The following is a 27,406-nucleotide window of genomic DNA, read 5'->3' as shown; positions in this document are numbered from 1 at the left end:
AAATGTATAATGCACTTTAGAGAATCAATTTTGTTAAGAAAACATGCTCCTTTTAATTGAGCTTGATTATTTGCTTATTTGTCCTGGGTCGTGATACCATAGTAGAACATCCAAATTGTCAATTCAAATCCTAAACGATATATTTATAAAAAAATTTCTTCCAAATGAAAAATATAATAAGAGATACTGAACTCCGTATACACTTCCTAATTTATCTTATTGGTCAACTGATCACCTAAGAAAAAGAATTATATTTGCTTATTTACGTTCTTTCACCGGTCAATTTTGAGTTCGGATCCTCTGTCTCTGAATTTCTTTGTCCCTGTGTCCCCTTATCGATCGGACGAATTAAATTATATCTCAAGAATGTCTTGTACATCACAAAAATATTACACATATCTTAAAAATAACATGATATTTTAAAATATAATCTGATCCGTTCGATCGATAGAAAATACGTGAACAGATAAATTTAGAGACAGAATTCGAATTGATCAATTTTATGAGAACAATAATCATATCCAACGACATCCTCATCACCAGTGGCCGGCTGACACGACTTAGCTTCCAGCACCTTCGCCGTGCTAAGGCACTTATAGAATGTGACGGCCAAATCTAGTGGGCAACTCGCTGGCCAGAAAATTGGCTATAAGAATTCGGCTGAAGAACTTGCGCGGCGTGGATTTGGGAGCTTGCTGGAGCTCGATGATCACGAATTAGAATAGCAGAATTCACAAAACATGCTTGAAATAAGTTCCATCTCACCGAAAACAAAATAAAAGATTAATGTACAGGCATATACAGATGAGTATAATATACACATACATCCACGCAAGAGAAGCTACTACAGCAGCGTTTCATCGATTTTAACACAGCTATATCATTCAACGTTCTTCAGAAACAAGCTAAGCCAACCATTTGATCTTATAGATGTCGGAGTGCCTGCTGGATTGACGATTAAAAGCATCAGAACTAGTGAGGTTCCTCGGTTTTCTGCAAGAATCACATACACAATATCAAGGTGACCCTGCCGTGATGAATGAAATAAAGACAGAGGAATCGGAACACGAAAGATTATAAGACGATATTATCCACACAGTTGCCACTTTTCAGTAAAGATTGATCGCTCGATCCGTGTGGTAACGATCAATCTCGCCGATCATCGCAAATTAGAAACCATATTCGAACAAGAAAGACGGAGAAAGTGGAAGCCCTAAATTGTACTCACTATCTCGGACTTGGCCTTCTCCGCCTCCAGCCTCTCCTTCTCGGCCTTTCGCCTCAGCTTCTCCAACCGCTCCCTCTCCATTTTCTACACAACAAGTGCGCGCGCCGATGAATCGAAAGCCAGAGCCTACGCTAAAAACATAAAAGAGGTGAATTCGACAAGCTGCCCGGTCGGTGCGGTGCTTACCTGGATGTAGACGTTCTCGGCGGCCCGTTCCTCCTCGCTGAGTATGCGGCCTTTGCCGTCGCTGAAGTAACGAGGATTAGCCCGAGCAAGCTTCTCCATCGTCGCCGGACACAGACGAGTCATGCGCGCCGCTGCAGTTCTCGCCGCCATTAATTATTGACGTCTAGTCGAGTCTACCCTAGTCTTGCTCACCAAGAAAGGAGCCGTCATTTATATGCGTCTACAAAACGGATAAGGATGGGAATAAAACGGGAATCCGTTACGGCATCTCACAGATTTATAAAACCGGTATCATTCTTTCATGAGAATTCTTTCTTTTAGGTCTATCAAAAAAATCCCGACCCAGGCGTTTCTCAATCTCAGTAGAAGGTGTTGAAATAGCGGACCGGGCCAGATCGATTTTGGATTGGATCATGAAGAAGCTGAGCTCAGGTCGAATATGAGAGCGCGTTAGGCACTGTCTCGAAACAATTGGAAAAAGGACACTGTGCTTAAATAAAATGACTCCGAAATTTACTTGTGTATATCTTATCATGAAACTAATAATACTGGATCACTTTTCTTCGTAATTAATGTGGAGGTTTTTTCTATACCTATGTGTCCCGTAGTTCAAGAGTCGTATTGATCTCAGTCAAAATCAAAACCAGTCAAATTGAATATAAGGGACATCTAACTTTGCTCAGATAGGAGTCAGTATATTCATCCACGTGATTATAGGACAAAGTCATTGATCATATATTAGTCTTAGACTCTCTCTTAGTCTCAGCCACATTCTCTACTTTTCATTCCTTGCTACACCCACCAATATCATTTCTCTCTACCCCAACTGCTATTGCTCTCCCTCAAAGGGTGGATCAGTCTTCGATCCTAACTTTGAATATTCCTAAGGCCACTCCACATTAATGTAACTTTTTTTCATTCCTAAATTAAGCCTATGCCATACGTGGCCTTGTTAGCAGTATTTGCGAATATTTTAGAACACATAATATCTTGGGAATGGGAGAGCGATTATGATGTTATCAGATTCGGTCCCCTAGATATCCCCTACTAGCATGTAACGTTAGATGAATGGGAAGGTAATCAACGGTTGTCGGATCTGGTCCCCTCCTCGACTCCTATAATGAAGATATTCCAATTTATATGAATATGTTATTAGGAGGGTCATGTAAGTACTCACGAAGAAAAGGACAAAGAGGAAGGAGATTTCTTCAATGCCACTAGGTTGACTCTCCATCTTCGTTCTTTTATACACCATCTTAAGAAAATCTTAATTTGAGCGTCGAAGTAGCCCTGAAATATGTCTCTCAGCCAATCTAACTCTCCCTTTGAGTGTGTATCAGGTCCTCTCATCTCCTTCACCGACGATCTCTGGAGCGAGCACACTTTAGCAAGTACATTGACTGGTAGCTCAATTGCCCACAGTATTTATCGGAATAATAATCATCCTTCATTTAAAAAAAAAAAATCAAATATCTAATTATTTGAATAGGTTAATTCTGAAGTTGATCGATCTCGATTGTATATAAATTTTTCATCTGTTATCAGAGTAAATATGAAAATAGTACATAAGTCTTACTGGAAGGCATAATATCATGAGTGATTTGAATACAATTATAATATGTCCTTTGAAAAATTTGAATCCTAACATGTGAGTCTATCTATCTCTTACCATTATTAGCGGGGCAAGTCTTCGTACTCTTTTTTTAAGCTCTAGATCAGCATGTAAATTGTGAAACATTTCCCAACCATGTTAAATTCATATTAAATACGACATTGTTATATAGTTTTAAAAATTAATGAAATTAAACTTTTAAAAATAACATAATTATTAGAAATTTAAATTAAATCTATTAGTTTATAAATATAAATCATCGATATAAAATCAAAAGAGCATCCTAATTAGTGCCTTTTTGACTATATGAATAAAAAAGATACCATTTTAATTTTTGTAACTACTTTAAATTGTGCTTAATCTTTAGACGATATAACATGGAATTAAAGAACAAATAACTTAAAGAGTTCCATAATAATTTATAAACATTTTTTATAACGCATAGATGAAAAGGCTGTAATAACCCAATCAAGCCATATATTTGACAAATTCATCTCTAAGTTTTCAGTCGGCATAACAGTTTATTTGATGTGCTGAGTATGTGATTCACCGAAACAGTTAATGTCGATCAGTTTGACCCAACCAAACTCTACTAGTCTAACTTTGATGGTTCTCTGGATCAACTATATATTTGGATTCCTGTGACAAAGCATATATCATAACGATCGTGATCTCACTCAAAATTAACAATCAAACATTACTTCATAAGATACCGACAAGATCAAAGCAGAGTTGGAGTCACTGATTACTACATCACAAATGAATACGTTAGGATATGTTGCATTGCAGAGTTGGAGTCATAATTAAAGAAATTGCACTGCCATTATACGATGGAGTTGTTTTAAAAATGAGATCTCTCCCTTTCTTCCTCTTGTTACGCCACGGCTACTTCCTTTTACCTTCGTGCCACGCCACTGTAACCTACTTTTTCACACATAGAAAATCAAGTGGCACGTTGGTTCTTGAGTTCTACGACCACGCAAGCGATTAGCTCATTGTTCTTCCAGGTAAGGGAAGCTTTCTCGCATGGAATTAATTAATCATATATTTTAAACCTTCTAGAGACACAAAGGAGCTGAGTCACACTGAATCGTGCATGCAAATCTGGTGCAGCCCTGTTGGGATGAAAGTCCTATATTAAAAAAATTTAATAAAAATCATATATTTAAAAGCATATAAGATATTTTTATTGAGATGAGAGTTTTTGAGAAGTGCTCACAAGTAAAATCATAAGGGCCTAAGTTTAAATTAAATAATATCATATTATTATGGAGATATGTAAATATTTCTTGGACATAATAAATGATATCAAAGTCATCATCCAGGTCATATGCCACTTTGAATGAAGTTAAGGATAGGTCCGGATAGGTTAGATTGACTGGATGTTTGCAGGAAGGTCTCGAAGTATATCAGGATGATTGAATACTCGTGAAGAGGTCCAGAACCAGTCATGGTCACTGGATGCTTGCGGGGAGGTATGAAACAGATCAGGGTAACCGAATATTTGCTGAGAGACGAATTGATCAGGGTAATCATATGCTCGTAGGGAGGCCCAGAATAGTGATTGGAAGCAAATACTTACGGGGAGATCTAGAATAGATCAGGATGATCAGATATTTAAGGAGATATTCGGATTATGAGAATAATTATGGTCCTTCGTTAAACGGAGAATGATTAAGATTTAATTAAAGTTTTACATTGAAGATGTCATGGAAGAAACAAAACTTAGGGTTTTCTTGTAATATCAAACAACGAGAGGGTCATTTGATCCAACTCTCCTTTTAAATACTGAAATCTCCCTCCGTCCCTCCCTCTCTCCAACTTTTGTATCCTTTCACCCAACGCTAGCTCTTGATTCTCAAGCATGGGGAATTGCCTAGTTCTTGAGGAGAAAGTGATCGAAATAATGAAGACGGACGGGGAGACACTTCGGCACCAATCACCATTGAAGGCCCAACAAGTGCTGAATATGTTCCCTGGGCATGCGATCTCTGAGACACTTCCGAGGATCACATACTCGGATCCAACCATGTCGATGAGGCATGGGAGACTCTGCCATCGTCTACCACCCGAGAAGCAACTAGCCAAGACAGGTGCTGATGAAGATGGATTTATCAGAATCAAGATGGTCATAACGAAGCAACAGTTTCGGGACATGCTAAGGAAAGGAGGTGTTTCCCCTGATGGCATGCTGAGGAGCGCTCGTGGTGCATCAGGTGAGAAGACAAGGTCCATGGAGTGGAGGCCTACTTTACAAAGCATACCAGAAGGAGATGATCTCTGCCTGGAATAGAGATTATATATAGACTGGTTTAGCTGAAAGATTTGTAAGTTTACTAAGTTTTAAGCAGGTATAAACATATGTATTAGGGAAAATAGCCCATGAAACAAACGATGAGCTACCGATGGTCTATATGAAACACACATGAATTTTCCACGAGTCATGCTTTGCTTTCTTTCTTTTTTCTTTTAGTATTCCTTTTTACCTATGGATATATTGATGGGCAAGTTACACAACCCCAATAACTGTAATTCGAATACTGATATTTATGCCGGTTTACTCCATGGGTGGACGAAGAAGGGAAAAGAATCAATTGTGAAAAAATGTCCTCAACACAAGAGAAAGGGAAAAGTAAGGTGAAGGAGATGAGAGAAAGAAAGGAAACGCTAAAGAGAGAGGGAAAGGAATACAAATAGGATCGAAAATACAAAGATTTATTTTTTTTTAAGGACGGAAAATTTGTTCTGCTCAATTGTAGATGAACATCAAAATAAGCCAAAACCAATCTACAAATAGAATTAGAATCCATATGTTATTATTGTTTTGATACATAAACAAAGAAAACTGTCTCAAATCTAGTTCATCCTTTCTCTCATTCAAACCTTAAGTAAACACGACATTACAGACAGGAGTGTATAATAATGACATTTACTTTTTATGTTGACATGATGGGACATGTTAGATTTTTAATGACGTACAAATGGATTCTACAAATCTCATTCAGTTTGAGAGCAAGCAAATATGAATTTGCATTAACCTCAACCTACTAAGCCAAAAATATTTTAAGCTTTCTTGCAGAGTGATTACCGCACCATGCAAATCGATATAAACCACGTGGGCCCTCCTCCTTTTCTTATGCTCTGTTTTAGAAATATGGAGAATGAATTACGTATGGATGAAATAAATTTAAGGATATGGAATAAAAAGAGATAGAATTTTTTTTTTATTTGTTTGTTTATCTTGATTAAGGAAGATAGATATATATAGTATAATTTTTATAATAAAAAAGGTATATGTATCATGTTTTTTTATATATAGAGTAATTTTATGAGTTATATATATATATATATAGTGTAATTTTGTGAATCACAAGGGATACACGTGTTGTTTTTTTTTCATCCGTTGTTTTTATTTTAAAATTTTCCCTCTTAAAATTTTAATAAAATAAATGATGAAAAAAAATTTCCTATGAATTTTTTTTTAATTTTACTTTCTACTCTCCCAGATAAACATCGCATAAGGGTATTCATAAGTCATGAACCTTCCAAGAACTTCCTTAATGTTACATCAGTACTATAAAAAATAAAAAAATCTCATATCCCTTTCCACTATAAAAGCATTAGCAGTCATAGATTTATGCTCTATCATATTACTATGACATCAAAAGTTAAAATTTTCATTATGATAAATCTTTTCAATAACTTTTTTTAATGACCCCACTCTCAATTTACTTATTTATCTATATTTATAATTTTATTTACTATACATAATATTAATTAATAATTTAATTTAATTTTTATAATTATATTAGTATTTTAAATTTTATACTGATTTTTGTAAAAATAATAATTCAAATAAATGTTTAAAAAATATAAATTAAAAAAATTAAAAATATTAAATAGGGCAGCAAACTCTTGCTGCCTTCACGCACATATCAAGAGGGAGACCATAAACCCTTTTGTATTTCCTTTTTTAAAGGACAAACTGGTCCCAAAATCTTAGGACTAGCTGGTTAGAGAAAAATTATAAACTCCATCCTTATAGTAGAAGTGGGGTTTACAATGGAAAATTCATAGCATAAACCTCATGCTATAAACCTCCATGGCTCCATCACAGGTGCCTTAAAAACCTCAAAACAACTCCTTTATATATTGCCTATTTTCTTACAAATTATTATTTTTTGATATATTATTATTATTTAAATCTTTTTTTAAAACAAAATAAAACTAAATTTTAAAAAAATAATAAATTCTTTTATTAGAAAAAAAACAGGGAAGAAACGGCTCCCTAAACAGGGAGGAGCTCACTCAATTGAGCCGCGTAGAAGAGCCGATTGCGGATGCTCTAACGTAAAAAGAAAAAAACGTGTTAGTTTCAAGGAAGTTAGCATCCCATTTATCTGGATTGCATAGTGCTCCGGCCATGATCCAATTTGTCTGGTCACACATGTTTTGTAGCGATGTGAGATTCCAATTCAGTTCAGTGGAGCACTATGAGATGCATGAAAGATACGGGTACATCTGTTGCAATTTGACCAGCTCAATTAGCACACTTGAGATTGTTGTGCAAGATTAAGTAAGTATACATAATAAGTTCCTACATGTAGGATGGCTTTTCACTTTTGTCATCTATACCGTGTAATTTTAGTTTTCACAAAAGAAAATACATACTGAATAATTTTGTTCTGATTCGATCGATATACACAATAGAGAAATATAACTAGCAATTGAAGTGTCAATTCCAGGATCGTCTCTTCAAGTGAAGATGCATATTTTTTTTATCATCCAAGTGAAGGTACTTACAACTGTAAATTCTTACTTACAAGGAGGTTAGGTTTTGTTACATTTGTGACGATATGCTGTCCATTAGTGTTTTACAAATGCCTGCTTTTTCAAAAAGATAAAAAAGAAAATCACTAGATTTTCCTTTCGACTTCAATTGCTATTTCATTTCGGCGGGTAAAAGGAAGTGTAAATGGCGGATTGAACTGCAAAAGCACAAGGAACAATTATCTTAATCTTCCATAAAAGCAAAATTGGTTAAATAAGTAGTACCTGTGCAACCTCCACTGATGCACCAACTTTTAGCTGGAAGTCAGTTTCTCTCTTTAAATCCTCACGCAGTTTAGATTCTCTTCTTCTAACATCTTCATCGGTGACGAAACCTGATAATTGTAGGAGTGATAATCAAACAATGATACTCCCGGTCACATAATTAAGGAAAGATAGGATAATATGAATATTGAGTAATGGCATATTGTTTGTTCGTGCTGCAATGTATCATGTTCATCGTTAAATAAGAAGCTATACAATTTGTACAAGCAAACTTGAGGAATCTATGAATACAATATAAATTGACTTCTTCCAATATGACAACAATCTAAGAAATTTCCAACTAAAAATGTTTCCATAATCCCTACCATGATTTTTAAAAAGAAGCAAGCTACATAATTTCAATGCCAAATTACTAATGTCCCTGCTCGGATTATAAGAACAAAGCAATCTATAAATGGTGAGGGGACAAACAAAAAACAAAAAAGATACATGAGATGATCAATCCATTCTTTATAGAATTACACACCTTTTTTGAGGAAAAACAAAAGACGTACCTGAGAAAGCAGTAACAGCTAGTATTTTCCTTGGCACTTCTTTGATGTTGACTGACTGATCTTTTGGTACTGGCAAGTTAGAACCGTATTTGGATGGCATGACAAATGACATCGTCCATTTATCTCCATTGGGAGACTGGACAACGAAAAAAACTTAATTCAATTGCATTTTGCATACAGATTACCAGCAAACCAGAGTAGAAAATGAAATTGACAAAGGAAAAAAAAAACCTAATATCTCAAGGCAACTTGCCTTTTTGGTGATTACAGGGGTTGTCATATCCATTGTCTCTCCATCAGACTGAGATTTTCGAGTATAAACAGGAGTACTCATCTCCATTTGTTCATTGGCAATATTCTGCCCAAACAAAACTCTAGATTAGAATCAACTCTAACAGAAAAGAAATGAATTTTTTTTTTTGTTCCTTCTTTAAAGTAAATGAGGCTTGTACCTTACCAAATAAGTATGATGCCAGGACATTGAAAGATTGAGATGCACCATTGAAATCAAATCCAGTCTTTCCTGGCATTGTTGTTTCAGCGATGAAATAAGGCTGTTTATTGGATACACAGATTGGTTACATTGATACACATGAGAAAATTACCAAGTTTTAAAGAATCAAGAAATCCTACTGCCAACTGTTGGTGCAAGAGAACCTGGATAACAAGAGAATTCACCAGTAATCAAACATGACATCCTAGTAGAGAGCTACATAGAAGATTCATGAAGAATTTTCCAGCCATAGATGGAAAAGGAAATTTGTAAATCGTAGTAGAAATCTACTTAGATGATGAATATAGAACTTCCCAGCAACAAATGCCAATAAAAATACTCTAATCCTGGTTGTAATCTTCCAAGTTCTTTGATTACACAATTCCTATTTCTTTTAGAAATAGAACAATGGAAACCTATTTGTATTGCACACTTTCATGTGGCAAAATGTTCAATCAATTAAAATGATCAATCTCTCCAAAATTTTGAGTTCATCAAATTTTTGTGTTAATGTCAATTCATTTGGACCCTTTGATATCTTCCTTCAAGTTAAATAAATAATTTCTCTCAACTCGTATAAATAATTGTATTTCTGAATTTTGATATCTTTTTCTTCATAAGATTGTCGTAAGATGTCTATTGCTTACTCAATCTACAAGTGATAGAACTCCTGGTGAAAGAAACAAAAAGTTCATAGTGCAACGATATATTCAGAACCAAACAGAGGCATTTACCTCGACTTCTCTAATCTCGTATTCCTCCGTCCGTTTGAGAACCCTAAATTTGACGGTTTCGAGATCCGGAACTGACCAAAAACGAAGGGAAATAAACCGTAAAAATCAAGATTAAACGCAGTAGCCACGACACGAAGAAGACATCATAAAAGAACTGACACCTGACATCAGAGCCTCCTCCAGATTCCTCGCTTCAAAGTTCCTCCGGGGTAAAGCATACTTCGCGGTTTCCGTCGCCAGCTCCACTAAAACTGTCACCGCGAACAACAAAGGACCAGTCACACACAACGATTTCTCCAAAACTGCGACTTTGATCCCAAATCTCTGGATCCTTACCCCGTCGGGAGACGGACGAGGCCTGCGAAGCTAGAGCAAGCACAAGCGAGAACCGGGTACCCCAAGCCGACGTGGTTCTACAGGGTGCATCGTCCCTTCCTTCCGCCGAAGCTTTGAGGGTCGTCGACGGCCCGGAGCACGAGCGTCGCCGATGGCCCGGAGATCTGGAGACGGTAATTGGATAAGGAGGTTTCCACAGCGTAGCCATCTCCTCCACTTCTATGCTTTGAATTTTGATCGATGGATTTTATTTTCTACTGAAGAGCTTGATTTTATTTTCTTTGGTGTTTATCTTTTAATAATTAATTATTCTGGCGATCCTAGATCAACTTGATTGTATTATTAAAATTAATTCTCTTTTTCTCAAAAAAAAAAAAAAATTTATTAGATCAAGATTTAGTCTTTATGAGCATAAAAAAAATCGATTAAATACGGGGTAAATCGACAATTGACAAATTTATAAAATTCACAACTCAAACAAAATGTTAGATATTAGATGACACGTGAGAAATGTAATCAGAATATAAATAAATTTGTATTACTTCCAACGTCAAAACAAAGCCTAAGATAAACACTCAATTTTATATTGAAATGCAATTTTGGATTGAATTATAATAAGAAATCTTAATTAATTACAATGATAAAAAATAATTGCAACAATATAAATAATTGATTACAACGATAAAATCAGTAAACAACACTAATAAGATTTGTTAACCTTGTTCGAATGCCTAATGCCACACTTTCTCAATTAAAGATTGTACTATCAATTTTGTAACTACACTCACAAATCTTAGTTATGATCTAAGAGAATAATAATCTGTAGATTAAAATTTCAATCATCAATCAATCGAAAATTAATTAAACTATTTGCTCAAAAGATGTTTTTTTTAAGTCATGGAGAAGGTATGTACTAACTAAAGACCCTAAAAAGGGATAAATAATTTCCAGTAGTTAAATTGAATTTAGATTTATAAACGAAGAGAAGGAAAAAATTAATCATATTATTTGATCTTAAAATTGATATAGAGTATAAGATTTTATATAGTTAAGTTAAGAAACTCTAAGCTCTATAAAAAAAGGAAAAATCTAAATTATCCTAAAAGCTATAAACAAATAAATATATAATCTAACATCCTCCTCAAACTTACGATACTACAGCTAGAAATATTGAGAGTTTGTTAGATAAGAAACGAAAACGTGAAGCGGAATGTGCCTTGGTAAACATATCAGCAATCTGTAGTTTTGAAGGAATAAAAGACAATGCAATTTGAAGATGGTGACAAGTAATGTGACAATCAATTTCAATATATTTCGTCCGCTCATGAAAAATTGAATTACGTGTAATTTGAATAATACTCTGATTATCACAATATAACGGAGTAGGTTGATGAAGAGAGACACCCATATCTGCAAGTAACCAACGCAACCAAACTATCTCACAAGTAGTTGAGGCCATGACACAATACTCAACTTATGTGGAAGATCTAGAAATAACATCTTGCTTTTTTACTCTTCCAAGAAATGAGGTAATCATCTGTTGAACCCCGTGGTAGTTTTGATGTGATCAACCAAGTTTAGGTTAGGTCCTGCTTTGTGTTTGATCCCTGTGTCTAAGTGTGCAGGAGCTTAGTGTTAGGATCGATGATCGCGGCTAGAGAGGGGGGTGTGAATAGTCGACCCCAAATTGCTCGTTTCTTCCTACGATTAGGGTTAGCGCAGCGGAAATAACTAAATAGGAACGCAAAAAGGAAAGATCAAACCTCAAACTCGAACTCGACGATGTAACGAGGTTCGGAGATGAAACTCCTAGTCCTCGGCGTGTCCGTAAGGTGGATGAAGCCTATCAATCCGTCGGTGGATGAGTCCCCGGAAAACCGGCTAATATAAACTCCTTATGGGTGGAGAAACCTCACCACAAACTCTTGCAACAGCAAGATCAGAGTACAAGTACAAGAAGCATAGCAAGATACAAATATAAAGATGAATGTAACAACTCTTGCTTGCCTTCTCGTCGTCGACTGAAATCTGTAGATGAAGCACCAACTTCACAGAATCACAGCAGCAGCTGAAACCAGTCGAAGAAGTCGAGGAAGCTCACGCGAAGCTTCGGAAGCGAGCTTAACAAAGCTGTAGAACAGCACTTGCAGAAGCAAGAAGAAGATCAAGTAGAAGCAGAAGCTTCGGAGAAGTTGAAGAAGATTAACTGTAGCAGCCCTCGATCTCTTCTTATAACCTCTGATATCCTGAGCCAACCTGCGTGCGAACCTGCAAGCAAAAAGATCAGAACACAGAAGCCCGAAATAACCTAGCCGTTGAGTCACAACGGCTAGGGACAGACCGATCAAGCATCACCCTGATCGGTCTGGGGCTGATCTGATCGGTCGTGGGGACCGATCAGAAAGCTTTCACAGAGAGTTGCCCAACTCTCTGTGCGTACCCAGATCGGTCCCGGGGACCGATCAAGCTTCATGCTGATCGGTCCCCAGACCGATCAGTAAGCTCACAGAGGCACACTGATCGCTTTCTGATCGGTCTCCAGACCGATCCAGGTCTTGGTTTTTGCCCAAACCAAGTCCAAACCAATATCCGGTCAACCTTGACCTCTTGGTACATCATGCTTAGCATCCGGTCACTCCCTTGACCTGCTAAGACTCCCCACCAAGTGTCCGGTCAATCCCTTTGACCCACTTGGACTTTTCTCTTCGTGTCAAGTATCCGGTCACTCCCTTGACCTACTTGACCTTCTCAACACCAGATGTCCGATCACCCTTGATCCATCTGGATTTTCCTGCCCGGCTTCACTCACGGGACTTTCACCTAGCTTCACTCACTAGGGTTTTCACCGGCTTCACTCACCAGGACCACCCGCCTTCACTCACGGGACTTTCCAACCGCCTAGCTTCACTCACGGGACTTTCCCATGCCTGGCTTCACTCACGGGACTTTCACCTAGCTTCACTCACTAAGGTTTTCACAACGGCTTCACTCACGGGACTTTCCCACCGCTTCACTCACGGGACTTATCCGTATGCAGGCTTCACTCAGGACTTTCCACATCCGGTCTAGAGCGAGCTACCGAGCCCTCTCGACCTAGTCCGGAGAACGAGCTACCGAGCCCTCTCGACTTCCATCCGGTCCAGCGAACGAGCTCCGAGCCCTCTCCTAGTCCGGAGAGCGAGCTACCGAGCCCTCTCCGACTTCCATCCGGTCCAGAGAACGAGCTCCGAACCCTCTCCGACAGTCCGGAGAACGAGCTACCGAGCCCTCTCCGACTTCCCATGTGCCAAGCTTCCATACTTGGACTTCTCCGTGCCAAGTCTCCATACTTGGACTTTTCCCGTGCCAAGCTCCCTGCTTGGACTTTTCACCATGCCAAACTCCCTGCTTGGACTTTTCCCATGCCAAGCTCTTTGATTGGACTTTTCCCGTGCCAAGCTCCCTGCTTGGACTTTTCCGAGTCAGGTCAACACACCTCGGGTCAACCAAGTCAACCTTGACCACGGGTTGCACCCACAATCTCCCAAGCTTGTATCCTTGTAAAACATCAAGATACAACTTTTCTGTTCACGTCAAACATTGTCAAACATAACTCGTCAAACATCAAAACACAACTCGAGTCAAGTCAACTCGAGTCTGGTCAACCAGGTCAACCTTAACCTAAAGTTGCACCAACAATCTCCCCCTTTTTGATGTTTGACAAAACCCATAATCAAGTTAGGTTAACCCGATAAGCTAACTTAGGTTTTCCAATGTTCTTCCCTGAACATTCTCTAGACATTCTCCATTCTCCTTTCTACTCTCCCCCTTTTTGACACACATCAAAAAGAGTGAATCAAGGTCAAGAGTTTCTTCCTAATGAAAGTTTCATACCTTTCATTGAAACTCTTAATTTCCCCCTTGATACTAAGGTCCAACAATTAACTTAGTGATAATCCCATATCACTCAAGTCTTTAGAAGTAAAAACTCCCCCTAAAAGTCAACTCCCCTTGACTAATAGGTAAAATTCCCCCTAAAGGTCAACTCCCCCTTGACCATTGCACCAACAATGTCTTGGAGAGTTTCAAACCTTCAAAATGCCTAAAACACCACTTTCCGAGCTGAAATTTCAGACAACCAGTCGAATTTCAGCAAGTTGGCACGCCCTGATCGGTCACCGAACCGATCAGAAGTCCCCTGGATCGGTCACCAGACCGATCCAGCCTTCCCTGGATCAGTCCAGGGACCGATCCAGGTACTGATAGGTTCTGATTTCTGATTTTCCTTCAGCGAAATTCAGAAACCCCTAATAAATTACAGAAAATTCCAAAAATTGTGAAATTTTGAGGATACATTCCTCATAACATATATTATCATGGAAAAATAGTTTTCTATGAAAATAACTTCCATTTTCAAATCTTGATACAAAGTTCAAAAGTCTTTGAAATAGCTCAAAGTTAACTTATCTTTGTATCAACTTGTTCAATGATGAATGCTATCACTAGAAAAGCTTCATCAAGGTTTTTCAAATCAATTTTGAAATGATTTTAAACCCTTCAATTTAGGATCATAATCTTAGGGCTAAATGTACATGACTTGTACATAAGCTTTCCCTATGATTCCCAATTAGAATTAGGCTAATCTAGGTACAAGAACTATGCACCTTGATCCTAACTCACAATCCTAATATCTCACACACATCTAAGGTGTATCAAACACATCCAAGTCAATTTTGATGTGAGATATGAGTTTAGGTTAGCTTAATCTAAGTTCTCATGCATTTTTCTAAATAACAATTTGATCTCCATATCAAATTGTGTTTCAGTCCTTAAATCAATTTCATTGATCATTAATGCACAAGATGATGACATGGCATATAATTGTATCATAAATGGAAACATCATGATGTCATGGCATAAAGTATGAAACTTAAATAAAGCATGACATTTAACTAACCTAAGCATTATCATGACATTTTAAATAATCATAAAATAAATATGATGTCATGACATGGCATATGGCAAACAATATATGGCAAATAGCACATAAAGGTATAGAAAATACCTAATTCTAGCCTTAGTTACAATTTTTGATAATTTTGATCATTTTGCCATAAATTCTATATTCCTAAGTGTAATAGACCTAAAATCATATTCTCAAGACTTTTAGATCACTATGTGTCAACTAGATTGACTCTAGAAAATTCCACAAATGTGGTTGGCACATCCTAATTATCTTAAGAATAATTTTCACTTTCATTTTCAAGGCTTGATTAGACCTTGAAAATTCCTAAGGTGCCACCTTTTGCCATGATTAGGTTAACTACCTATTCAAGTAAGGTTAGCACACCCTAACTCATCTAGCGTGATGAAATCACGCTCCTAGGAACCCAATACCTATTTGAGCTCATTGGGTTCACTAAATATTCACTAGGGATGACTTCCCTAGCAACCCTCCTAATGACCCTCCTAGGCTTTGAAGCCTTGGTCATTTGGAACTCATCAAGATCAACTCTAGAGGTGACTCCCCTTGTGACCTTGGTGATGGTCTTCCTAGTCCTAGGTTTTGTTCCATAATCGAATGGAACATTGTGATAAGTGGGCTTGACCACTTGGGACTTAGGTTTGTGACCCAAACCTTTCTTGTCCTTGGACATTGGTTTTTGACCCTTAAACCCTAGAGATAACTTCTCCAAGTTCTTAAGAGCCTTTTCCAAAGTATCAAGTCTTGACCTCAAGACTTGATTCTCCTTCTCTAATACCTCAATTTTTAATTTTTCATTTTTCTTTGAGGTATTCCTAGGCATGTGTCTAGTTGTTTTGGGATTCCTACCTTGGTTCTCCTTAACCTTAGATGAGTTAATCCTAGGGTTGACATTTCTAGTATTTTCCTTACCTAGGTTAACATGTTTTGCTCCTAAGCACATGTATTGATTTCTAAGGTTATCATGCTTATTGTTGTTAACAATTGCAACAAAACTACTAGCATGTGTTCTATTTGAATTGCAAAAATGAGCCTTAGAGATTACGTTAGGGTTTGCCTTAGCTCCCCCTATCGATGTGCTTGGTTTCTTGTCCTTGTGAGGTTGCCTCCCCCTCGGACATTGGCTCTTATAGTGTCCCTTTCGCTTGCATTGGAAGCACACCATGTGCTCCTTGCCCTTGCGTATCGGGACTCCGGCTTCCTTGATCTTTGGTGCCGGTGGAGACTTTCTAATCCTCTTTGCACATTTACTCTTGTAATGTCCAAATTCCCTACACTCAAAGCACATTATGTGTAATTTGCTAGAAACTAAATGGCTTGAGTTACCTAGAGTTGAGGATGGAGGAACGCTCTCTCCTTCATCCCTTCCGGAGGTAGAAGCTTCTTCTTCTTGCTCCGAACTTGAAGAAGAACTCTCCTCCTCTTCTTCTTTAGATGTTGAGTGGCCATCAACTTCTAAATCCATGCCTCCATGAAGTGAGCTACTTAGCTCACTTGACTCCTCTTCATGACTTGAAGTGGAGTTCCTCTCATGGAACTTAGCCAAGTTGTTCCACAACTCCTTGGCATTGTTGTATCCACCTATCTTACATAGAATGTCATTAGGTAATGAGAATTCAAATACTTTCATTACCTCATCGTTGATTATGGAATGGTGGATTTGTTCCCTTGTCCACTTCTTCTTCTCGAGTGGTTTTCCTTCCTTATCCATTGGAGGCTTGAAACCTAATTGAACACAACTCCAATTTTCAAGGTTAGTCATAAGAAAATACCTCATTCTTACCTTCCAATATGTGAAGTCGTCGCGATCGTAGAAGGGTGGAATGGTGATGTCTTCTCTGAGTTGATCCATCTCTAGCTTATGCTCCCTCGGGTGTTAATCCAACGAAGAGCGACCTCGCTCTGATACCACTTGTTAGGATCGATGATCGCGGCTAGAGAGGGGGGTGTGAATAGCCGACCCCAAATTGCTCGTTTCTTCCTACGATTAGGGTTAGCGCAGCGGAAATAACTAAATAGGAACGCAAAAAGGAAAGATCAAACCTCAAACTCGAACTCGACGATGTAACGAGGTTCGGAGATGAAACTCCTACTCCTCGGCGTGTCCGTAAGGTGGACGAAGCCTATCAATCCGTCGGTGGATGAGTCCCCGGAAAACCGGCTAATATAAACTCCTTATGGGTGGAGAAACCTCACCACAAACTCTTGCAACAGCAAGATCAGAGTACAAGTACAAGAAGCACAGCAAGATAAAAATATAAAGATGAATGTAACAACTCTTGCCTGCTATCTCGTCGTCGACTGAAATCTGTAGATGAAGCACAAACTTCACAGAATCACAGCAGCAGCTGAAACCAGTCGAAGAAGTCGAGGAAGCTCACGCGAAGCTTTGGAAGCGAGCTTAACAAAGCTGTAGAACAACACTTGCAGAAGCAAGAAGAAGATCAAGTAGAAGCAGAAGCTTCGGAGAAGTTGAAGAAGATTAACTGTAGCAGCCCTCGATCTCTTCTTATAACCTCTGATATCCTGAGCCAACCTGCGAACCTGCAAGCAAAAAGATCAGAACACAGAAGCCCGAAATAACCTAGCCGTTGAGTCACAACGACTAGGGCCAGACCGATCAGGCATCACCCTGATCGGTCTGGGGCTGATCTGATCGGTCGTGGGGACCGATCAGGTTCTATGCTGATCGGTCCCCAGACCGATCAGAAAGCTTTCACAGAGAGTTTCCCAACTCTCTGTGCGTACCCTGATCGGTCCCGGGGACCGATCAGGCTTCATGCTGATCGGTCCCCAGACCGATCAGTAAGCTCACAGAGGCACTGATCGCTTTCTGATCGGTCTCCAGACCGATCCAGGTCTTGGTTTTTGCCCAAACCAAGTCCAAACCAATATCCGGTCAACCTTGACCTCTTGGTACATCATGCTTAGCATCCGGTCACTCCCTTGACCTGCTAAGACTCCCCACCAAGTGTCCGGTCAATCCCTTTGACCCACTTGGACTTTTCTCTTCGTGTCAAGTATCCGGTCACTCCCTTGACCTACTTGACCTTCTCAACACCAGATGTCCGATCACCCTTGATCCATCTGGATTTTCCCTTGCCCGGCTTCACTCACGGGACTTTCACCTAGCTTCACTCACTAGGGTTTCACCTAGCTTCACTCACGATTTCCATCTGCCGGCTTCACTCACCATTCACCATCCGGCTTCACTCACCTGATCATTCACCAGACCACTCAGGACTTTTAGCTCACTAGGGTCTGCGGACCGATCACTCATCCAGAGTTTCACTGCATCGGTTTGTGACCGATCCAACGCCTTGTGATTCCACATCGGTCCGAGAACGAGCTACCGAGCCCTCTCGACCACAGTTCGGAGAATGAGTTACCGAGCCCTCTCAGACCCAGTTCGGAGAACGAGCTATCGAGCCCTCTCCGACCCAGTCCGGAGAACGAGCTCCCGATCTCTGACCACGGTCAGGAGAATGAGCTACCGAGCCCTCTCCGACTTCCATCCGGTCCGGAGAACGAGCTCCGAGCCCTCTCTAACCAGTCAGGAGAACGAGCTACCGAGCCCTCTCCGACTTCCATCCGATTCAGAGAGCCCTCTCCGAGTCCTTTCGGTCCAGAGAACGAGCTACCGAGCCCTCTCCGACTTCCCATGTGCCAAGCTTCCATACTTGGACTTCTCCGTGCTAAGTCTCTATACTTGGACTTTTCCCGTGCCAAGCTCCCTGCTTGGGCTTTTCACCATGCCAAACTCCCTGCTTGGACTTTTCCCATGCCAAGCTCTCTGCTTAGACTTTTCCCGTGCCAAGCTCCTTGCTTGGACTTTTCCGAGTCAGGTCAACTCACCTCGGGTCAACCAGGTCAACCTTGACCACGGGTTGCACCCACAATCTCCCAAGCTTGTATCCTTGTAAAACATCAAGATACAACTTTTCTGTTCACGTCAAACATTGTCAAACATAACTCGTCAAACATCAAAACACAACTCAAGTCAAGTCAACTCGAGTCTGGTCAACCAGGTCAACCTTGACCTAAAGTTGCACCAACACTTAGGAGCGCAGGAAGTCGAGCGGAAGACGCAGCTAGCGAGAAGGACGGCACGGGAAGGGAGCCGACGGGCTCAGTGCGTCCGAAGGACGAGAGAGCTACGGAAGAGTACACCCGGTGGGCGTGAAGAACATGCGCGGTGTTCGAGGGACGTAAAGCCGGGACGGAAGACTGCTTGAGGAGAAGGCCGGGAACTGGGTTCGGGCGAGCCCTATTTCGGATGGCCGAAATCACCCAAGGAAGTCGAACCAGAACAAGTCAACTGGAAGTTGACTTGTCAATGGTTCGGTCGACCTAACACCCTGATCGGTCGACCGAACCCTTTGCATCAGAGCACAGCCGTTGGTGACACGTCAGCATCACATCAGGCAGCGGTGAAGTGATCGGTCAACCGAACTTCATAATCGGTCGACCGAACCCAAGTTTATCCAGAGACTCAGTCGAGCATTTTGATCGGGCCAACTCAGCTGGAGACCGTTGGCCGATCGGTCGACCAAACATAAGGATCGGTCGACCGAACCCAAGCTCGATCCACAGAGACTGCACCTGGACGGAAGACTGGGCAGGTACAGCAGGTACAGCAGGTTCGGTCGACCGAACCTGGGGATTGGTCGACCGATCCCTCTCGAGTCAAAACCTGATCCCGAAGATCAGGTCATCCGATAAGCTCTAGAACTCCTATATAAAGGAGGCTCTTGGGCAGCTTTAAAATACAACGAACACGAACGAAATAGCAACTCTTGTACTCTCATTCTCTTAGCAACTACTGTGCTGTCAAAGTGTAAAAGGCTTCTCCGCCTTCAGAGAAGGAGTTTTCTTACTGCCCTGGATTAACAACCCTCTTGGTTGTAACCAGGTTAATTTCTGTCTCCTTTTATTTCTGTTGTTAATTTTATTATTGTTGCTTTATTTTACGAGTTAAAAAGCTTTGAGGAGGGTATAATATGTATTGCAGGCAATTCACCCCCCTTTTGTCGGTCCCCGCTGCACCAACAAGTGGTATCAGAGTCTAACAGCCTCAGAGGGACTAACCACCATCTGAAGCACAAAGATCAGAACAATGGCCGGCGCGAACATTCATCCCCCGAAGTTCGACGGAGATTTCGCTACATGGAAGCGAAAAATGGAGCTATTCTTTAAAACGAATTTTGATATTCTTATTACAATGAAATATGGTTTTGCAGCGCCGAAAGATAAAGAGGAAAACACGTGGAACAAGAAGGAGCAAGCCGATTTTGTCGCCAACGGAAAGGCTGAGTTTCACCTGCTCAGCGTCCTCCCACCTCAGGAGGTAAATCGGATCGTAAGCTACGACTCCGCGAAAGATCTCTGGGAAAAATTCCTGGAGTTTCACAAAGGTACTTCCGAGGCGAAGCTAACAAGGCGCGACATCCTCCGGACCTAGTTGACGAACCTTCGGATGAACCAAGGCAAAAAGGTAGCGCAACTCCAAGCAATGATCAAAGAGCTGATCATGCAATTAACCAATCTTGGAGAAGAAGTAACGAACCGGGACTCGATCCGATACGCGCTCAACGCCTTCCCGAGAACTCCCAAGTGGGCCTCCTTAGTAGATGCATACTACATCTCTAAGGATTTCGAGGTAAGTACTCTAGAACATTTGTTTTCTACTTTTGAACTTCACGAATCTCGAGTTGCAGAGCCCAATGGAGTAGAAAAGATTAGTCAGAACATCGCTTTGAAGGCAAGAACAAACGGTTCTGACTCCGAAGCCTCGATCGACGGATCGGAAGCGGCACTATTGGTAAGACGCTTTAATAAATTTCTTAAATCTAATAAATTTAGATCGCAGTCGAAAAAGTTCCAGTAAAAGAAAAGAGTGGTTCGTTGCTACAATTGCAACGAAGAAGGACATATCAAAGATAACTGCCCAAAACTGAAGAACAAAAGTAAAGAAAAGAGTAAGAAGCTAGCTCGACCCAAATACAACCTAAAGGCCACGTGGGACGATTCATCGTCCTCCGAATCCGAAGTCGAAGAATTCTCGGGACTAGCACTGATGGCCAACCATCAGCTAGAAGAAACGTCTAGCTCAGAAATGAGCATAGATCAAGGGGGAGGAACAATAGAAGAAGAAAAAAGCTATGATAAAGGGGGAGCATCGCAAGACGAGGTAAGTAAGGTACGTTCCCTAAACCCTAAACAGTCCTTTCGTTTTATTAAAGCTCTTTCTAAAGAATTAGATAAAGTAGAAAAGGAAAATGAATGTTTGAAATCAGAAAATGAAGCTTTAAAATTAGAAATTAAAAAAATTGAAAACTGATGCATGTTTTAAAAATATTTTTCCACATTCAAAAATAAAGTTATATGGAAAATTAAATTGGTACATAAAGAAGCATCAGGGTCAACTTAGGAAAATACCAAGAAACTATGTACCTCCTAAGTTTTTGACCAACCCTGTAGGTAGGAACCTTTATTGGGTTCCAAAATCTTTACTTGTTTAAATTTCTTTTTTAATTAAAAACTTACAGTGAAAAAATTAAACATTGAGGTTCTTTATGGAAGTTTTGTCTAAAGAAGTGGTTGTTGCTCCAATAACTAAGAAGGCCTAGTGCCTCGCCACGACCTGGAAGCCGAAATATCAAAATAAAAATATTTAATTAACTTTCTGATAAAAACATTAAAAAATTAGATTTAAACAATGCTCAGAAATTCTTTAAATTTTTTTCTAGAAAAAGTGTTTCTTGAAATTTTTACTTAGATTTTTTTTTAAAATTCTGAAAATTCATTTTCACTTATAAATTTTTGAAATTAAACCTAACTCATTTTTTTTTAAAAATTTATTTTCACCCCATTTTTGCTGTGATCAAAGGGGGAGAATAAAGATAAGTTCAGTTAGGGGGAGTTACTTAAAAAGTTTTTTTTTTTATAAATTTTCATGTTGCAATTTATTTTAAAGTTGCAAATTTATGCCTGAATTGTTAGTTTAGTAATTTCTTTAAATTACTATCTGTTTGTTTTAACCCTAACCTGAATTTGGGTTGATGCACATCAAAAAGGGGGAGATTGTTGAACCCCGTGGTAGTTTTGATGTGATCAACCAAGTTTAGGTTAGGTCCTGCTTTGTGTTTGATCCCTGTGTCTAAGTGTGCAGGAGCTTAGGAGCGCAAGAAGTCGAGCGGAAGACGCAGCTAGCGAGAAGGACGGCACGGGAAGGGAGCCGACGGGTTTGGTGCGTCCAAAGGACGAGAGAGCTGCGGAAGAGTACACCCGGTGGGCGTGAAGAACATGCGCGGTGTTTGAGGTACGTAAAGCAGGGACGGAAGACTTCTCGAGGAGAAGGCCGGGAACTGGGTTCGGGTGAGCCCTATTCCGGATGGACGAAATCACCCAAGGAAGTCGAACCAGGACAAGTCAACTAGAAGTTGACTTGTCAATGGTTCGGTCGACCGAACACCCTGATCGGTCGACCGAACACCCTGATCGGTCGACCGAACCCTTTGCATCAGAGCACAGCCGTTGGTGACACGTCAGCATCACATCAGCCAGCGGTGAAGTGATTGGTCGACCGAACCTCATGATCGGTCGACCGAACCCAAGTTTATCCAGAGACTCAGTCGAGCATTTTGATCGGGTCAACTCAGCTAGAGACCGTAGGCCGATCGATCAACCGAACATAAGGATCGGTCGACCGAACCCAAGCTCGATCCACAGAGACTGCACCTGGACGGAAGACTGGGCAGGTATAGCAAGTTCGGTCGACCGAACCTGGGGATCGGTCGACCGATCCCTCTTGAGTCAAAACCTGATCCCGAAGATCAGGTTATCCGATAAGCTCTAGAACTCCTATATAAAGGAGGGTCTTGGGCAGCTTTAAAATACAACGAACACGAACGAAATAACAACTCTTGTACTCTTATTCTCTTAGCAACTACTGTGCTGTTAAAGTTTAAAAGGTTTCTCCGCCTTCAAAGAAGGAGTTTTCTTACTGCGCTTTTCTTACTGCCCTGGATTAACAACCCTCTTAGTTGTAACCAGGTTAATTTCTGTCTCCTTTTATTTCTGCTGTTAATTTTATTATTGTTGCTTTATTTTAAGAGTTGAAAAGCTTTGAGGAGGGTATAATATTTATCGCAGGCAATTCACCCCCCTCTTGTCGGTCTCCGCTGCACCAACATCATCAAGAAAAATTCAGAAGTCAGTGGTAGATTTGCGATCCATAGGATACCAGCCCAATCCGTATCAGAGTATGCACGCAGCTCAAGAGATGAAGTAGAAGGAAATAAAAGGCTTTGAAATTGAGTGTCCCGAAGATACCTGAGAATACGAAAAATAGCAGCCCAATGAACTGTAGTTGGTGCAGCGACAAATTGACTAACCACATGAACAACATACGCAATATCTGGACGAGTCACGGTGAGATAAACCAAGCTTCCAACAATAGTTCTGTACAAACTAGGATCCAGCAAGGGTGAGCCATCAGATGAAGAATATCGAGCATTTGTCTTAATAGGAGTATCAACAACTCTATTACTAATAAGACGAGCACACTCAAACAAATTAGATATATACTTTGATTAAGATAAAAGATAACCTTTAGGGGAATAAGCAACCTCAATACCCAGAAAGTAGCGTAGTATACCCAAGTCTTTCATAGCAAAACAATGAGCCAATTTAGACTTCAAGGAAGCAATTCCATTGGAATCATCACTAGTAATAATCATGTCATCAACATATAATGATAAAAGAATACAACCTGCACTCGTACATCTGACAAACAATGCTGAATCATGATTACTAGGATGAAAACCAAACGAAGTAATCACTGTAGAGAACTTCTCAAACCAAGCATGAGGTGCTTGTTTAAGACCATAAAGTGCTTTACGAAGCTGCAAACTTCACAAGGTTTGTGTGAAATACCAAGAGGAGGTGTCATATAAACTTCTTCATGAATATCACCATTTAGAAATGCATTCTTGACATCCATCTGGGATATTCTCCATCGACAAATAGAAGCAACAACAATCAGAGTATGAATAGTTGTCATTTTTGCAACAAGAGCAAATGTTTCTTCATAATTCATGTCATACTCCCGAGAATAACCTTTAGCAACAAGACGAGCTTTGTATCGTTCGATAGATCTATCATATTTAGTTTTTATCTTATATACCGAATGAGAACCAATAGTATATTTTCTTGGTGGCAATGGAACCAAATCCCATGTATGACTCTGATGCAAAGCAGTTAGTTCCTCAGTTATAGCACTTTAGCAAAGTGGGTTACAAATATCTTTTCTATAGGATTTAGGCTCAGAAAGACAATGAATAGATGCAACAAATGAAGCAAAAGAATGAGAATAACAAGAGTAAGCAAAATTTGGTAGTTTAGTAGACTTACGAACACGAGTGGATTGACAACGGTGGAGAGAAAGATCATCCACAACCTCAGAATATAATTGGGTAGTGGAAGAAGAAGGAACATGTCGAGCGGATATCTTGGGAACCAAAGTACCAGATTCAGTTGAACTACCAGTAGAATTTGTGGGTGAATCTTCCTCAGTATCGGTATTGAAAAGATCAATGCAAAGCAGATATGACTTTGTCATATTATGCGAACTAGCCGGAATAGAAAATAATTGAATATACTCAAGAAACACAACATGACGAGAGACATATGATTTTTTACTAATGAGATCAAAACAATGATATCCTTTTTGACTAACACCATAACCGAGAAAGACACAAAGAGCAGATCGAGAGGCTAACTTATTATGCTTTGCATGTGGACGAAGGACAAAGCAAGTATAACCAAAAACACGTAAAAAAGAATAGACAGGAGCATACCCATACAATTTTTTGAAAGGTGACAAACCTGAATTGTGTGAGGTTGGAATTCTATTAATGACATGAGCAGCAGTAAGGATTGCTTCCCCCCAAAAGGCACTAGGAACACTAGCAGACAATAAAAATGAACGGGCTATTTCAACAAGATGTCTATGTTTTCATTTAGCCAACCCCTTTTTGTTCAGGAGTATCTGTACATGAGATTTAATAAATAGTACCATCAGAAGTAAGTAAATGTAAAAATTGATTCGAAGTGTATTCACCCCCCAAATCACAATGAAATACTTTATGACACTAGATTGTTGAGTTCTCACAAGAACTCTAAAGTTATTTAAAATTGTAAGATAATCAAACCTGTGTTTCGTAAGATAGACCCAAGAGTAACGAGTACAATCATCAATAAATCGAACATAATACCTTGACCCCCCCCCCTTTTGTAGGAATAGAAGAGGGTCCTCACACATCAGAATGGATAAAATCAAATGGAGTAGAAGAAAAAGAAAGACTTTTAGAAAATGGTAAGGTAGAAAATTTGACCAGTTTACAACCACTACAATCAGAAATATCAAAACTTTTTAAAGGTCCTAATGCTTCTGTAGAGGCTAAAAACTGCAAACGAGATGTTGAAACATGACCTAAGCGATAGTGCCACAAATAAAAATTAAAAGATGAACGACTCAGATGAAAAGATGATAAATCCACACTTGAAGCTACAACTTCTGGTAATTTGAGTTGATCTAAAACATAGAGTCCTCCTTGCTTATGGCATGTCTCAATCAACCTCTGAGATTGCGAGTCCTGAACATAACAATTGAATGAAAAAAAAGAGATTAGATATTTAGACTTATATAATTGATTAACAGAAACAAGATTTAAAGTAAGACTCAGAATATACTAAACATTAGTAAGAGATAAAGAAGATATAACAATTAAACTAACACCTACTAATGACATAGGAGTACCATCAGCAGTCACAATAGATATAAATGAACTGGGTGAAAAAGAAACAAAAGATGACAAATTGGATGACATATAATGGGAGGCACCAGAGTCCAAAATCCACAAGGATGAAGATATACTTGAAATACCAAACGACGACAAACCTATATAAGAGGAAGCTGACATGACAGAAGGCTGTGAAGCAAGGAACTGTTAAAACTGCTCAAACATATATAAATCAGATTTTCATGAAGCATCTGCACGATTAGGCATGATGACAGAATGAATAATTCTCAGAATAACCAAACTGTAAGGATACACATTTGTATGATCCGTAAAAACTGATGTTAGGATAACTTGTGGTCACACAAAGAATCTGAGACAGAAAAAGATGTGAAATGTAGAAATCAGTAACACAGGGCGTCGGTGTCGAAATCAGTAGAAAAGGATATCAGTGTCGAAATCTACAACATAGGGCTTCATCACGGAAATCGGTAGAAAAGAATGTTGGCGTTGAAATTGACAGCATAGGACGTCTGTGTCAAAATCGACAGAAAATAGTGTCGGCGCCGAAATCGACAGAAAATAATGTCGGCACTAAAATCGGTAGGATAGGACGTCGACGCCAAAATCTACAAAAAAAATATATGTCGACGCCGAAATTAATAACAGCAGTAGGAGACGACAGCGGCAACGGGAAGCAATAATAGGAGCGGTAGAAAAAATTAGGTCAGAGAAGGAGAACCGCTCTGATACCATGTAGAAATTAAGAGAAGGAAAAAACTAATCATATTATTAGATCTTAAAATTGATATAGAGTATAAGGTCTTATATAGTTAAGTTAAGAAACCCTAAACTCTATAAAAAAAAAAAAAGGTCCAAATTACCTTAAAAATTATAAACAAACAAGTATATAATCTAACATAGATGACCATTCCAAGATTTAAACTACTTTTAAATTGATTCATGGATAATTATCATGCAATGATCCCTCAAGATTAATGGATAGCTTATGAAACTTACTCTTTGGATTTTTCTAATTAACTCATTTTAATTAAACACATATTTATATACTGTAATATATTCTATTCAAATTTACAAATGCTCCCTTATCTATCTACTCGTCTAAAGTCGACTTATAAACTAAACAAATACGTGACGTTCCATTGTGATTTTAATTATTATCATTTTATTTTATTGTTTCTTTGATCCTTATCTTCCTTAAGCGATGCAATAGTTAAGACATAGGGTATTGTCATATAAAATCTTGGGATCGAAACTTGGTATATCCGAGCATGTCTTCCCTTATGCCTTAGTTACTTGCACTAATAGCTAGTAGTCACTCATGATTTATCTCATCTGTATTGACTTAGGGACAAGTTGGTGAAGACATTAGGAGCGAGTAAATCGCCTTTTTTTCCACATGTTTTTATCATCTTAAATATG

General features: G+C 39.3%; 3 protein-coding genes across 4 annotated transcripts; 1 reads left to right on the top strand and 2 right to left on the bottom strand.

Annotated features, from left to right (window-relative positions):
* Positions 1 to 741: 741 nt before the first annotated feature.
* LOC122023991 (uncharacterized protein At2g27730, mitochondrial-like) lies at positions 742 to 1,626 on the bottom strand. Its single transcript, XM_042582469.1, has 3 exons — positions 1,415 to 1,626; positions 1,229 to 1,312; positions 742 to 993 (listed from the first exon to the last, which is right to left on the bottom strand). The coding sequence occupies exons 1-3, from the start codon at positions 1,562 to 1,564 to the stop codon at positions 973 to 975; spliced, it is 255 nt and encodes an 84-aa protein (XP_042438403.1). The 5' UTR covers positions 1,565 to 1,626; the 3' UTR covers positions 742 to 972.
* Positions 1,627 to 4,857: 3,231 nt separating this feature from the next.
* LOC122022351 lies at positions 4,858 to 5,441 on the top strand. The gene has a single exon (XM_042580315.1). The coding sequence runs from the start codon at positions 4,891 to 4,893 to the stop codon at positions 5,317 to 5,319; it is 429 nt and encodes a 142-aa protein (XP_042436249.1). The 5' UTR covers positions 4,858 to 4,890; the 3' UTR covers positions 5,320 to 5,441.
* Positions 5,442 to 7,726: 2,285 nt separating this feature from the next.
* LOC122025525 (heme-binding-like protein At3g10130, chloroplastic) lies at positions 7,727 to 10,443 on the bottom strand. 2 transcript variants are annotated; one of them, XM_042584336.1, is made up of 9 exons: positions 10,199 to 10,443; positions 10,024 to 10,113; positions 9,863 to 9,933; positions 9,241 to 9,292; positions 9,088 to 9,158; positions 8,889 to 8,993; positions 8,636 to 8,771; positions 8,082 to 8,191; positions 7,727 to 8,014 (listed from the first exon to the last, which is right to left on the bottom strand). In XM_042584336.1, exons 1-9 carry the CDS (start codon positions 10,404 to 10,406, stop codon positions 7,943 to 7,945), a joined length of 915 nt encoding a protein of 304 aa, XP_042440270.1. In that variant the 5' UTR covers positions 10,407 to 10,443; the 3' UTR covers positions 7,727 to 7,942. The 2 variants fall into 2 exon arrangements, with proteins under 2 accessions (XP_042440270.1, XP_042440271.1); XM_042584337.1 differs by lacking the exon at positions 9,241 to 9,292 and having other exon boundaries at positions 9,088 to 9,189.
* Between the last annotated feature and the right edge of the window lie 16,963 nt (positions 10,444 to 27,406).

Source organism: Zingiber officinale, chromosome 9B (assembly GCF_018446385.1).
Source record: "Zingiber officinale cultivar Zhangliang chromosome 9B, Zo_v1.1, whole genome shotgun sequence".
NCBI lineage: Eukaryota > Viridiplantae > Streptophyta > Magnoliopsida > Zingiberales > Zingiberaceae > Zingiber > Zingiber officinale.
The sequence above is the reverse complement of the archived record's forward strand: the minus strand, read 5'-3'. Positions and strand labels throughout refer to the sequence as shown.